General features: G+C 42.0%; 1 protein-coding gene across 1 annotated transcript; it reads right to left on the reverse strand.

The window, feature by feature from the left end:
* Positions 1-559: 559 nt before the first annotated feature.
* Positions 560-14,139, reverse strand: LOC131286081 (carbonic anhydrase 2). The gene is made up of 4 exons (XM_058314949.1): positions 14,106-14,139; positions 6,537-6,952; positions 4,582-4,653; positions 560-1,847 (listed from the first exon to the last, which is right to left on the reverse strand). The coding sequence occupies exons 1-4, from the start codon at positions 14,137-14,139 to the stop codon at positions 1,539-1,541; spliced, it is 831 nt and encodes a 276-aa protein (XP_058170932.1). The 3' UTR covers positions 560-1,538.
* Positions 14,140-14,639: the final 500 nt, after the last annotated feature.

Here is a 14,639-nt window from a genome sequence, read left to right on the forward strand (position 1 = left end):
AATCGATTTTCGAACATGTCACGTGGTCGAAGCGCATGTGGTTTGAAATAGACTAAACGAACTAATTTATAAATTCAATATAAACAATAGAATTGTGACGAAAAATTAAATGTTTAACGTTAAGAAAGAGTCTGTAAAATCAATTATTCAGCAATCGTTGAAAATCAATAAAAAAAAATCCTTTAACTAGATAGAAAATTTTGCAACAAGACATAAAAAGGCATTTCAAAATATCGATAGAAAAATAAACCGCATAGTGTATAGCATGTTCAATTACAAATTCAAAAAAATAATTTTATCTTGCTTGCAGGAAAATGTTGGTAGTATTAATAAATTCAAAATTTATTAATGTACATACACTAAAGACCGAAAAGTTGTTCAGTAATGTGCCGTGGTAGATAATTTGACCTGAACATATTATGCAAAATATAATGAAAATTTTTAAAAATTGAAATAGGAACCTGGTCTGCAGTTTCCAAATTATTTTGGCTTTACAGTTCGGATGCAAACAAATAATATTCAATACTCTTCAACTTCGCTGTTGCATCTATAATTTTATTACCATGCATTCCCATCTACTTCAAACAATGCTACTTCCTAATGCACATGCTAGCATTAGTTACCAGTTGCGACTATCTCGCGATCGCAAATAACAATTCTACTCTGTCGTGTAATAATTCAACCCTGATAAAATCCGCCAGCAAGAGGCTCATTTACATGCCGGACCTGAAGGTGCAACTTGAAGGTTTGTTTTCGTATGTTAACTGGATGACTTTCTTATTAGGGATATTGTCGTCGTGTTTTACCTTTCAAACGGTTATTTTATACTCACTATTAATTAAGACACTTCTTTCCGATACTAAAAGCCTTTCCGTAGATAAAGGCAACCATAGCATATCTACCCTTCATCGCCTTTAAATATTAATCAACAATTCAATGCTTGCCAGTGTGTAATGTCCAAACATTTGTTATCGGTTTGATGTCCAAACGTTTCCACTTCACTGTCCGGACACTCTGCTCTTGAATACATGGGTTTCCTCATGGGGTTTGCTAACGATTTAATATATTATGCTGAATATAAATCCTCTTCATTCTACGTCTTTCTCACAAAATAGTAAACATTTAACAAGTATTGCTTTCAATTGTCCCTTATCTGTCGTTTGCACATGCACACGTGTCTGTGTCGTGGTTTCCTTTCCATTCCATCTGCTCGGTCACCCTATTGTCTACCGGTTCCTGTGACATATTTCCAGCTCACTTTCATGGCGCAAAAGAAACAAAACGTAGTAGTTTGAATTGAGGATTTCCTGTGGCGACGCCATTCGTATATGCCCACACCGTCGTGCGCGCTGAGCAAATGAATCTAATTTAAAACACGATTACCATACGAGCGCGCGAACCTCGACCGGTGCGTCGTTGCCATTGGCACTACTGGGTCGGTCACAGATCGACCCGTTCGAGACATATTAAACTGTACCATGCGAATTAAAAAAACCAAACTCCAGGCAGGGACCAAACACATGGCCGACGCTGGGGGCCTAGTAGCTGTTGACCTCACGGAGCTGCCGGTTGCCGAGCTCCAGCGGTGGACGGTAGTTGTTGATGACCTTGCCGTACTCGAACTGCTTATTGATGGTTGCATCGCAGGGACACTCCTCGGCCGCATCGTAGCAACGCATCTCGCGGAACAGCTCCAGCTGCTCGTGGGACACCTCGATCGGCTCCTTGAACAGAATCCAGGTGACGGACTCGGAGCACGGCGGCGTCGTCAGTGATCCCAGGTAGGTCCAGTAAGCCTTACCCTCCGGCAAGAGGCGAGCTGGATCAAGTGGTTTGTTGAGTGTTACCTACGTACGAAAGTAAATTAAATTGATTAATCAATATGTCGGATAAGTGGGAAAAAGAAATTAATCACTAATAAAAGTCACTTGACTGAAATGTAACTGTTTGTTTACTACACATTCTGATTTAATATTAAAGTATTCCATGATTCTTGAAATAAACTGTAAATGCCACAAAATAAAACAGATACCAATCAAGCTATTAAAAAACAGAATGCCTGAAGTAAAGAACTCAATTTTTATTTAAGTTTTAATGTGAAAACTATCGAGAACAGCAAAATGAATGCATCTCCTCCAGTACAATTTATTATTTTTAAAATCAGTGTAATAAGACATATGACAGTCACATCGAATCAACAACAAAACGTTAATAAAATGAAATCATTAGTATAACCGGTCTCCTACGACGTGTTTAATTGTTCATTAGCCATTGATTCTTCACGAGCGACCAATTGAACTCATTCAAACTCATGCCCGAGCGGAGCCATTATTAAAGACAGGCAAATAAGAATCAACAAACGAATCAAGCTTCGTCCGTCTAGAGCCAACCCAGGTTCCGTCGCAGCATCACAACACACGACAGACTCGTTGACGCTGGATCTCTTCATCCGATTCGAACCGGATCGCGAGTTCATGGACAGTCATCATCCGATCCGGCGCGTCGGTGAGCAAATGCGAGTTGGAAGAATGAATTCATCCGAAAGCGCCCGGGTGCAGTGTACGGTGCACTTTTCCGTTTCGCAGTTTTTTTTGCAGCACATAAATCCTCATTGTGGGCCTTTGATCGCACAAACATTCACAAACACACACTCTCGTTTCTCCCCGTACCAAGGCTACAACATCAGAAGGGGGGCGTTGGAGAGGCAGAACAATCCGCCACGGCCCTAGATGGAAAAGATGGATAAAGCGGCCGTGCTTTTGAATCGAAACGGTTGTTAGTGTCAATGTCGGCGGAGTAACACCGGCAATGAATTGGGTGCTACAAGCGAAAACACAATAGAATGATTGATAAGTGTTGGGAACGTACGAAATAAAACGCAAAAACAGAACACCAATAAGGAACAATATGTGTTTCATCCACTCAACGAGAGTAAGGTCACAACCACTTAACAATAAAAATTAACTACAAATCAAATACCAATCTCAAGTACCGTTGACGTCGGCACCGCGGGCCATTAGCATGAGACAATTTGTAAACAGTTGGATAATTGGGATAACTGCATTAAGGATTTACGAAATAATGCGATGAGGCATAAGGCATTTTTTCCCATTTGCGTAAATTTATTTGTCCTTCAACAGTCATTAACAGTTTACGTTAACGGAAACAATAACTATATAATATTTTTTTAGATTATTTTTGTGCAGAAATATGTTGTTTCTTCTCATTTTAAGTTTCTTCATAGCAAGAGTTGCGACATTATGAAACACTAACCTTGCAATCGATATATCAGTTGATTTTGGAAAATTTTGTCCAAATCGTTCATTTTTGTCTAAAAAGAACGGACCATGCACAAACAAAGTTCATCTTTTCCAAAAGAAAAACAAATTGTAGTGAAAATTTCATATTTCAATTCGATTTTCTGTTCAAACTGTGATCATTGACCTGTTTGATTTTATTTTGTATCCAACTGTATGTAATATTCAATTAAATATTCAATCAATCATCTTTATCAGAATACAAATAATTTTTTTGAAATTGAAATATGTATATGTCTTGTAAAGCCAAGTTAAACTCGACAGATTTTTCGCCGGCATATTCGTGAGGCATATTTTAAAACTCTTTAATTGTGATGAATTAATGTAATAGGTGGGCTTCGACAGCCTGCGAGTGATTGAAATTAACTTTCTCTTAATTCAAGTAACCACACGTGTGCGAAAACATGCCGGTCCTTCGCTCGTGAGCCCTAACTGGATTCCGCCGGGCAGAAGTACTTTTCCCCCGATTAACAGCACAATTTAACCTCACCACTTTGCAGCGAGATTGTTGATCAACACTTGTGCAAACACGGATGAGGCCGGTAAATAGCACGATTGTTCCGTCGGTGGTACTTGTGACGCCGGCAGACGGCGGGTCCACGCAATCGGCCCCCATACCACTTGACCCATCTATCGCCGGCCGGCCATCTAGAGGTGCACCACCTCATCGTAATCGGACGGCGGATCGCGCGGCCAGCGGATCATATCGTGTTGTCCTTGCCTTTACGAATCTGCTCACGCCCGGGAGGAAAAGACGGACGAGTGGAGGTAAAAGAAATGGAAAATTCAACTCAACTCAACTAGCGATTGTTTACTCAACACGCTTGTCGTTGCTTATCGCACGTGAACCTCCATGTTGCTGAAAGTAGGATGCATCATAGTGCTCCTGAGTGTACCGGTGGATGGTAAGTTTTTAGCTTGATTGAACTACGACAACCCGGAGTAACGAGGAATAACCCCAGAGAGTGGGTTGTCTATTGAGTTATTGCCACCCCAACGCCTGCCATGACAAAACTGTTGACAAACGAGCCGGTGCAATTCAACTAAAAGAATTCACTATGGCCTTCGCACCCGTCGTTCCCGCAAACGAACCTCTGGAACGTACGAGGCCGGTATTAGTCGGATTATTTTTGCTAGAATTGTGTCACGTAAGTTCACCATTAGTAGAATATGATTATTTTATTCCACCTCTTCATCAAACCGGAAGCGATGCATCCCGGACTGAACAGTGAGAAATTGAGATTCTATCAGGATAGGTACTTACGCGATCGCCCTTGTGGGTGATGAACGGAAGCAGACGAGCGATGATGTCCAGCTCTGGATGAGGCTTGCCGACCTGAGAATGCAAAAAATAATACATTATTCGTTCCGCGCACTTCGATGCAACTTGTTTGCGTAGGGCTAAACTATTTCAATGCACTCTGCGATGCATTGGAATATCCGGTGTGTTATTGGACTCCTTTTAAGATTTTTATGATGCACGCAATGCATTCTAATAGAATTAGATTCCATTGTTCTAAAGCTTAATAGACCAGCAATTGAAACTTATTTGATTATAATAAATCACAAATAAGCAATTAGCGAAGCGACGATCTATAAGAATAGATAACTGTATAAAGCTAAAGTATCTTCACCTTTTAATTCAATTGATAAGATCCAACAAAGTTTTTTAAAAATAATGAAAATTAACAGGTTAAAATTAACTAACCATATGTTCGACAGCGATGTAAATTAAATTGGTACTACAGAGGTTATCGCTCTTTCAATAAATTAATTATACAATTCTCTTTCATCGAAGAAATACTGCATTGAATTTTATAGCTGAAAAGTGGTTCATCTAGAAGTGGTTGTGAAACTAGGTAAGAATCAAAGACAATTAATAGACAGGTCGCAGCATACCATGTAACGACCCGAAAACCGTGGGAAAATTTTTGACAGTTGGTTAAAATTTTGTTTACAACTCAGAAACAGCGAAGAAAGTGGGGTAAAACTGCAAATTTGGTATGTATTATCAACAGAACAAAGAGTTGAGGCGTTCGAAATATGTTCTGGAGGAAGGCTCCGTATAAGGCAGACCCACACACTTAATTTCGGCAATCACGGCGAGCAAAAGGATCCATATCCCATGATTTCACACAGAAGAGCAGTTTCTATCCGCAAAACCATGGATACTGTGATCTAGAATGACCAAATACCTATTTCGCGAAGATTTTTGCGGAGATCTCCCACAAGTATGCTGGAAATTTTTGTAAACACTTTTTTAACCAACTGTCATAACAATGGCGGAGCAAAAAACAGCTTTGACCCGACCTGTCTGTTGATTGTCTTTGGTAAGAATACAATTAACTTGGACGGCAGACGTAATTTACTGTTTCAATTTACTTATATAAAACAAAATCAGCCCTCCATCAGCTTTTGATGGCCCCGGCAACATGTCGCAACGCGGACAATGAATCTTAATTTCAAGTCAAACGCAATCCTGTTCTCGATGCATCGCCATAAAGCGAAATGAAAAACAAATCAAAAGTTCCATCATAGTTGATCTGTATTCGGAGTTGAGAACTGTTCTCAAGTCATCTCAATTGCAGCAAACCCCAACGAGGCGAGATAATATCCCGATTGCAAAGTTTCACTTGTTGCCTTCGACACGCAACGCAAATAAGCGTGAAGGGCGTCCGTAACTGAGGTCTTCTCGGGCAACTGGTTTAAATGTTATCGAGGGTAATGATTAAATTGGATCCGCCATGTCGGCGCTGTCTCGTCCAGTATGCCGTATTTAAATAGTTGACCGCCTTCACCTTGCATTAGGGTCTGTCGGCTCGAGAATTGATAATTGGTTCCATAATCGGATGCGTCTATGATGTGGTGGACGGACAGGGCAGGCATCTTCCAGAAGCCAAATTGTGCCCCAAGCCGTAGGCAAGAAGGGGAAGAAAATCGATCGAAGCGGATGACGCGTGCTAATGTCAGGTGTAACCAACAGCTTGGCGTTTGCGTAGGGCGTAATTGGATTAGACCGCTGAGTGGCCAATAGGTGGTAGCGCGGGTGAGCCAACCTTCCAGTGAAGGTTGTGCAACTGCTCAGTATAAATAGTTTCTTTTCGATATACCTAACCGCATGGCAACATTTATCCTCGCCATTAGAATCGCATCACCGTCCGCCATACTGTCAACGTTCATTACCCGCACATTACATTGCACGCTTGCGGTCCGCCTCACCTTCAAAAAGACGCCCAACACGGCCAACCCGTCCGGGTGACCGGCGGCCTCGGCGAAGCTCTTGTACTTGCTCTGGTTCCAGTGGACGAGATGTAGCTCGCCGGCGAACGACTCGCCGTCCACCGTGTGCTCCGAGCCGCGCGAATCCGAGCAACCCCAGTGGCAGTGGAACTGCTCAAGGATGAACTCCTCCTTCTGCAGCGGTCCTCCGGTGAGCAGCGAGCCCTTGCCGTTGACGTCCACCCGCCAGCAGTAGCCCGGGTTGACCAGGCTGCGCGTGTTCTCCGGAACGTAGGTCCACTTGAGCGGGTTCTCCTGCAGGTCGCCCGAGTTCTGCGTTTTCGAGGTCGTGATATCGACCGGCGACTGGCGCTGGCCACGAGCCTGCGGGAACATTTCCGGCCATTTCTGGGGACCTGCAAAAGAAAACAGTGTTGTTAATGAATGACGCGCAATGGGAATTCGACCATGAATAAGATGTTATTCAATTGACACAACGAAATTGTTTCATAAATCATCCTTATCGCTAGCGGACAACGTTCTCCGTACGCTTGACTAAAAAAACAGTGTGGTAATAATAATGACAAGTGTTCATGTCTGTTTGTTGTGACAAACCATGGGCATGTGTTACAAGTCCCAAGAGGGACATTCATACGGAGCTCATTCAAAATTAATGTAATTAATTTTGTTTTCATTTGGTTCCAATCGATCTAATGAACTAGAGTCAATCTACTAAATGGTCCAATGAAGATAATAAACACCGTTGATCGAGTAATAATTATAACAACGGAAAAACAAACGATAGCAAAATTCCATCAAGCAAGATAAACTGGGGTGGAATAAGAATACGATATTTTAGGCCGGTCTACACCATGTCCAATATATTTTCATACACAATTTTCATCAAGACGGAGTGGATACATTTTATGTTCATACATTTTCTACATAATTTTCAAATATTCCATTGTGCTTACACAAGTAGTTGAATTTTCTGTTCTGTAATAAAAGATACATGTTTCGGGATGAGAGAAAAATACAATTTAAGAAAGAGGAATTTTCTTAGTGTTATTTTCTGGTTTTCGTTTCGGCCATAGAAAATACAATGGTCATCACTGGCTTGTATTTGCTGATTTGACGTTCAGTTAACCCTGAACATGTTATTAGAACCAACAAGGAGCGAACCGAAAAATAATCAGTTGTTTTAAAAGTATAATGACCTCTTATGTGAAGTAAAACTTAGAAAACAAGGATACGTGCTCAAACAGGACGAAGCATTGACGAAATGATAACCAACGAATGCAACATACTTTTTAGCCAAAATCAATTTTTCAGTTCTCCAGATGGATTATTTCATATTATAATCAAAAAGGGATTGTTTTGAGTAGCTATCAATGAACAAGAATAATAAATGAGCAAAATGTGCCAACTTTGGCCTAGTTCAGTTTGTGTAAAACATATGCTGTAATTGATCTATATAAAATTACCTTAAAATGAAAATAATTGACCAATTGCTAAGAAATAATTGGTATTTTAATTGGTCAGGAAATATATAGGACACGCTGTACCTTACTGATGGCTGGACTATGTGTTAATTTACGGTAACGGACAAGATGTAAGATATAAAACAGTTCCCTTTAAATGCAACTTAAATGAAATGATTGACCTATTGCGGGAAATAAATCGCAATTAATTACGAGCAACACTTCAGCACGATCCAGGCTAACGTTCTCGGAAATGAGGATGGGCATGGACGGCAACACTTCCGAGATGCAGCAAAAAAGAGTGAGGCCTCTTCAAAATCGTGTCAAACGAAGAGGAACGATTAGCTGCCACCAGTCACGATGCATCCGGGGAAGCAGGGATAGGACCCGGTGCATCCAAATGCGGTCGTGACCGATTGTGCCGACCGACTTAACGAAGAGGAACTCGCCTCTAATGCCTCTTATGACTGCCGGAAGCTGTATGTTAGTTTTGCCTCTTTTATGCTTCAAACTGCACTGGGGCAGGGCTGCATTACATCACTCGACGTCATACTCTTTATCGCCCGAGAGAGCCACTTGGCAACGTTCTGGCGCTTGAGGAGGAATTTTCCGGAAGTCTCCAGCACCAGATGATTGGCGCTATAAAGTGTGATAAGCGGCCCACGTATACGCCATATAGGCACGAGATAATTACACTTTTTACAACATAGTTAACGTCCTACAAAAGACTTTAAATGGAGCAAGGAGCTAGTCATGACCCTATTCGCCATCTCAGTCGACTCTGGTAAGATTATTTCTCTCCATAAATATTTTCATTCCTACAAAATTTAAGCTTTGTGATCGTTTCATCATCGCGATTGACACGTGGTCGGTGAAATATCGAAGATCCGTTCGGATTGTTTTGACGGGCGGTCACTCTGCGGGACGATCAATCTCGCCACACACCGGACGGACGGTCGATCAAGGTAGAAAAACAACCGTCTCGATGAGCCAGCGATACTGACGTCAATCATCTTCCAGTTGAAATTCTAATAGGCCGTACGCAAATGAGCCACTTGTTGTGCTTGGCAGGGCGGACGTTGCAAAAAAGATACGTCCACGACGTCCGTCGTCGTTCAGAGGAAGACAGAAAAAATCAATGCTGTTTCCAACCCCCGAGCTGAACCATTTTGGTATTTTTTGAACTGATATGTTGATATATTTCTTCAATTAAAATAAACGAAATCTCAATGGCATTCAAAAGTTGAAAAAATATTGAAAAGAGAATGGATCATTCATACCAATATTTCAAAATTCAAGCATGGCGATTTTTTAATTGCATGTTTGGAGTACTTCGCAAAACCGAAAGTGAAGAATTTAAACATAAAAAGAAAAGGTTTTAAATATCTTTCACAGAATACCTATCTTTTATTTATTGTTTTACTACGACCTATTTATAGATCAAACATGGTTCTTATTGTATAAGCAAATCAATGCAGCATCGCAAGATTTTAGCCCCTGAGATTGACTAATTCGTTTCTTATCAATTTGCAAACAGATTGCAATAAAACTTTGAATCTACCACTTGAAACGCGAATCGCGAAAACGATAAGCACTTGTCGTATCGTGCAAATCTCCGGGGACTTTAACTTTCCTCGCGTGAACCCTCGCGTGTGTTTTTTGGATCTTGTTAAAATTCTTATCACGTGCCGCCCCCTTTGGACTCCCGCCACACAACAAACACCCGACGCCAGAGAACCTACGATCAGCTGTGATGAGTAATGGCTATCTCGCAAACATGTTTTGGTTGTTTCACGAGACTCACTTCTCACTTCTAACCGTTGTCAAGGCTGCCAGGGCACATGTGCGTTGTAATTTCCGTTTATCACACTCATCGTACGCAGATAAGTACACTATAATTTTGCTGGAGCTGGGCACTGATTTTCCCCCTGTTTTTTACACGAATCAGTGCGCACACAGCAGTATGAATGCGTCATCGGACTGTCATCAGTTGTTGCGCTTGATGTGTGTGCTGAGCAATTTGTTATGATCAAATGGTTGTAATGTCAAAAGAATGATTACAGGGGATGACCAATTTTGTAGTAAAGAAATAAAGGGTACGCACATGTACATGGTGCTTGGTCAGCTGTGACAACATAAACTCGACTTAAAAAAAAATCACATAAAAAAGCGAAACCAACTTATAGAAAACCATATTTTAAAATAAAATTATCTAAACGTCTATTAATCTAAACTCTTTGAAAAGATACACATACTTTAAAAAAATAAAAGTAAAGATTAAAAGAAGAATAAAGAAAATAGCGCATATTCCTAAAACTGGTCGCGTAACACACAGAAATATTTTAAAAAGTCTCGTAAGCCCTTTTCGGACAGGCATGACCAACAAGGTCGTTACGCCAAGAAGAAGAAGAAATATTTAAATTTTTAAAAACATAAAAAAATATTCTAATTTGCTAAATTATTTCTATGAAATTATCGTGGGATTTTTATCAAAACACCCATTACACAGTTAACGAGAACTATTGTTACTAATAATGAAGACCAGTGAGACAAATTGCCTTGCATTTCAAAATGGATCTGCTCCGGTGCCTCACCTTTGTAAATAACAGCGCAAAGTGGTTCTATTGCATCAGGGGAAGGGAAAAACTAACCGTTTGCAAATGTCACAGCTGTGACTCGCCTCACAAATCCCTGCAGCTCGACTCAATGCCCTGCAAACCTTGACTACCAGTCAGTGGCCTATTCCGGTTTCAATCCTCCGCTCACCCAACACACATCCGGTTGTTCCGTCCAACCAGGTGCTGCACACATACACACACAAGCACACAGTCTGCGAAGTTCGTGTGCGATCTTTCAAAAGCCAAATGCCGTAACGAACCCTCGATCGCGCGGGCACTTGCTGTTGCGGTGGTAACGGAGGGCGGTACGGAGTGCACGTGCTGCAAAGTGTGCTTCCTCGGAGCATGAGCTTTTCCCGTCGTGTAGAAAAATCCCCTCGCGCCCCAATCTCTGCTTCTCGCAAATTCCTTATCACGTGACTGAGCGCGTCGAAGACGAAGAAACCGGTTCCAGCCGTGTTCGACACGGCGCTCCGAGGGAAGAAATGGAGCCTGTAGCCTGCACACACCGCGGTCGTCGGCGGAGCGGAATTTACGCGAACCGGTTTACCGCACACTCCACACACTTCCGCCTTCCCGACCAACGGGAGCTGGCCGTGGGCTTTCCAGATCCTGGCCGGTGACTCCGATTTGAGTTCGATCTTTTCTGTTTATGTTGTGGTTTTTTGTTTTCTTTTCTTACGGCAGGCCGGTTCCGCGGGCGACATCGATTCATCGACACCAACACACCTGCACGATCGCGACGGATGGGTTTTTGTTTTTCGCGCTGAGATTACCTAGCTTCTGAAGCCTAAAACCCAACGCCCGCTCAAGGGAGCCCCCGACAAGACATTCACTTGGCGGCTCTAATTGCAGCAATTAGAAAGTTTGCAACACGCGCACCGATTGATTGACTTTGTTCGATATGCTCGGAGCTTGCAGACAGTAAAGTAAACAAAGCAACACAGCGACGTTCTTGCGCATTCGACGAAGGCATTGAAGGTAACGAGATACAAAAATTTGCATCGATCGCTGCGAAATAAAATCTGAAGATTTATCTTCTCAAACGAGCAGCGGACAACATCCGCCTTTAGTAAAAAGTTTATCTCGACTGAAGGTCTTTGGAACGGCAAAAACGAAAATAATAAATGAGCAGGGGCCGCAATTTCAATAAAAAATAAAACCAAAATATTTGAAGAACAGATCAAGGCGATTGTTTCTTCGAGAAACAAACTTAGAATTTTCGTTCGAAACACCCTTTTCGTTAGAATCATAACCCTTCCACTATTAATCATAATCACGTTCACGAAAACTACCACCTTTCCGAAAGTACTCAACGAATACGGCACGATCGCAAAAGTTCTCACGTTCGTGGAAAGAATTTTCCTATCGCCCGGACACCTAATTTGCATACTTTACGTAACGAGACTACAATGTCGAAAAACCCATTAGTGCTTCCCGGTGTGCGGTTTTGCCTTCCCTATGGTTGGGAAAATAACCATTACGATTTCACTGACGCCCTTCTAGCAGGTTCCGGCAAACAATTGCCACACTAATCATCGGAATCAAACAGCATCGATCTGCGAAACGAAACGCAATTCGAAACGTGCTGCTATCAGCGTTCGTTAAATGTCGAGCCACTGGATCTGCGTTGCGTTTTCGCAACTCCAAATTCAGCCTCCGGCTTCACATGGCCCCCGCGGGGTGTTGATTTGCACACCCAGAACCAGAAGTCGTACCTCGTCGCGTCGGGTGCGATCACGTGCCTCCTCCCTTGTCCCGGTCAATTGTGGCAATCAGTAACCGGCCGAGGTTAGGATGCGGGCACACGTTTTAAGTGGTTTGTTGAAAACTCTCGCAAGTTCGGTATTATCGCAACCAATTTGAACCGTTCTTATTACTTTGCCGATGCCGGAGTTGCCCGACTGTCCGAGCCATTTAATGCCATCTGCAGCGCACGAGGGTTATCAACTTTATTGCCGTGTGATTTTGCAATCACTTCACTTTTCGAATATTTGAACCATGTGTTCGCACAGTTTGGACGAGTTGGCCTATATTTTTACGGTTACTTTGTAGATTAACTCGTATCTTACATTTTGATAGAAGCCAATGAGCTACCTTGAAATTTTAATGGGCATATTCCGCGTGCGCATAAACGTTTGACATAAAGGTTTCACTTTAACCTTTTTGAACCCGTCTCGACTTATTATGATCATAGTTTTGACTTCTTGTTATCGTTACAAACTGTAATAAATTCTTGTTCACGAGCTACCATAAATTTAAAAATTAAATTTTGATAGTATCATGAGTCAGTGAAATTATATAAAACTTCCTTTTTGCTAATTAATGCTCGTTTCTGTTGCCACACGTGATCACTTTTCAAGCATTTGATCACATGATAGCTTTCTGTTTTATATATTCTTTAATTAGTTGATAGAATAATTTGGATTACGTAGTAAAGGCAATGTGAAATTATTCCATACAACGGATACTAGTTTTGGGTTTTAAGCATGATTTGAAACCTCAAAAAATGTACTCTTTTAATGGTTTATTTTTCTAATTGTTTACTATTACAGTATTGATACTAATATAGAACATTACGACTTAGAGCAATTCTACTGAACCGGTAATGAATTGCTAAATGCTTTTCCTCTTTTTAAAAGTATAATTTGCCTTTTACGGATCAAATAAAGGAAACGGAAGATAAAAAAAATCGCCGCTCCCTCAAATGATTGAAATGTGTTTAAAAAATTAATTTACAATGCAAACTTCGGTAAAAATTTAAAAGATGAGATTTTTTTCCTGAAAACAAACGGTTATGGCGAATAACCAGAGAAAGCTTTTTGTAACTACCAAATACACAAAACTGTCGATCTTCACTTCCCACACGGTTTGGCAAACTTTAAAAGACGTGGGCTATATTCAAACTGAACGGCATTGCGTCACGTGTTTGTTGAATTACCTTATTTGTTTTTGTAAGAAAACGAGCAAATCGGATATGGCTTTCGGGTTGTGTTGATCGTACCTTTTTTTCCCACCATTTTCAATTGAACAGACTCATCGCACAGTTTGGCATTGGAAGCTTCGAGAAACACAAGCCAAGACGTACACACAAAAACACCGCCCAAAAAACCCATCCGCACGAAGTTGTCGTTTATCGCGACCCCATCAATGTAGGCTTTCCGGGGCACAAAACAACATGCTGTTTTTCTTTTTTTGCTTTTACATTGAAGGTGAACGCAACTCACAAAGTCACTGATAACAGGTGCGTGATTGATTTAATGACCCTCCGAAGTGAAGTACCTGGTATGTCACGATTGATAAGTGCCGTCTACCACGCGCCATTTGGGGTGGTTTTTGCGAGATCAATCAATGGAGATCGATTTTGCCAATCGGTAGCACGGTACAAGTGTGTTAGGCTCAAGTAGCAAGGGCGAGATAAAATAACATCGACTCGGATGATCGACACGGGATTGCCGGCGTTAACTTACCGTTTTGCTGTGTGTAGCCCCAAGAGACGGACATTGTGATAAGCGGTTTTTGGTTTACTAGCTGCCTTGTTGCTGGTAGATCGGAAAGACACCTTCTCGCGAGCGCACCGAGATTTCAACTGCCAGCAAGATCAACAATCTCCGACGACGAAAGCAGCCTCCTGACGGTTGCTGCTGCTGCTGCTGGATGATAGCGCGCGCTCTAATCACGACTCTCGCTCGCTCTCGGTCACTCTTTGTTTACCACGGCACCTCGCTCACTCACTCGCCCACTGTTCGATCGTTTGGCACAACGACCACCACAGGCGCGCACTCCTAGTCACTTATCAACGGGACACACACGCTCCAACCGTATGAGGTATGCGTAACCGATCGTGCGTATCGGTAATTTCACTCGAGACGGTGAAGTTGGGCTCCACCACCTTGTTTCTGTGGTGGTTTTCTCTCTCCTCGCCTGACGAAGAGGGGGGACGCGTAAACAAAACCTTCGAGCCCGAGGCGCCTCCAGCGACGATTTGCAACAAATATTGCAAC

The sequence above is a fragment of the Anopheles ziemanni genome, chromosome 2 (genome assembly GCF_943734765.1).
Source record: "Anopheles ziemanni chromosome 2, idAnoZiCoDA_A2_x.2, whole genome shotgun sequence".
NCBI classification, from domain to species: domain Eukaryota; kingdom Metazoa; phylum Arthropoda; class Insecta; order Diptera; family Culicidae; genus Anopheles; species Anopheles ziemanni.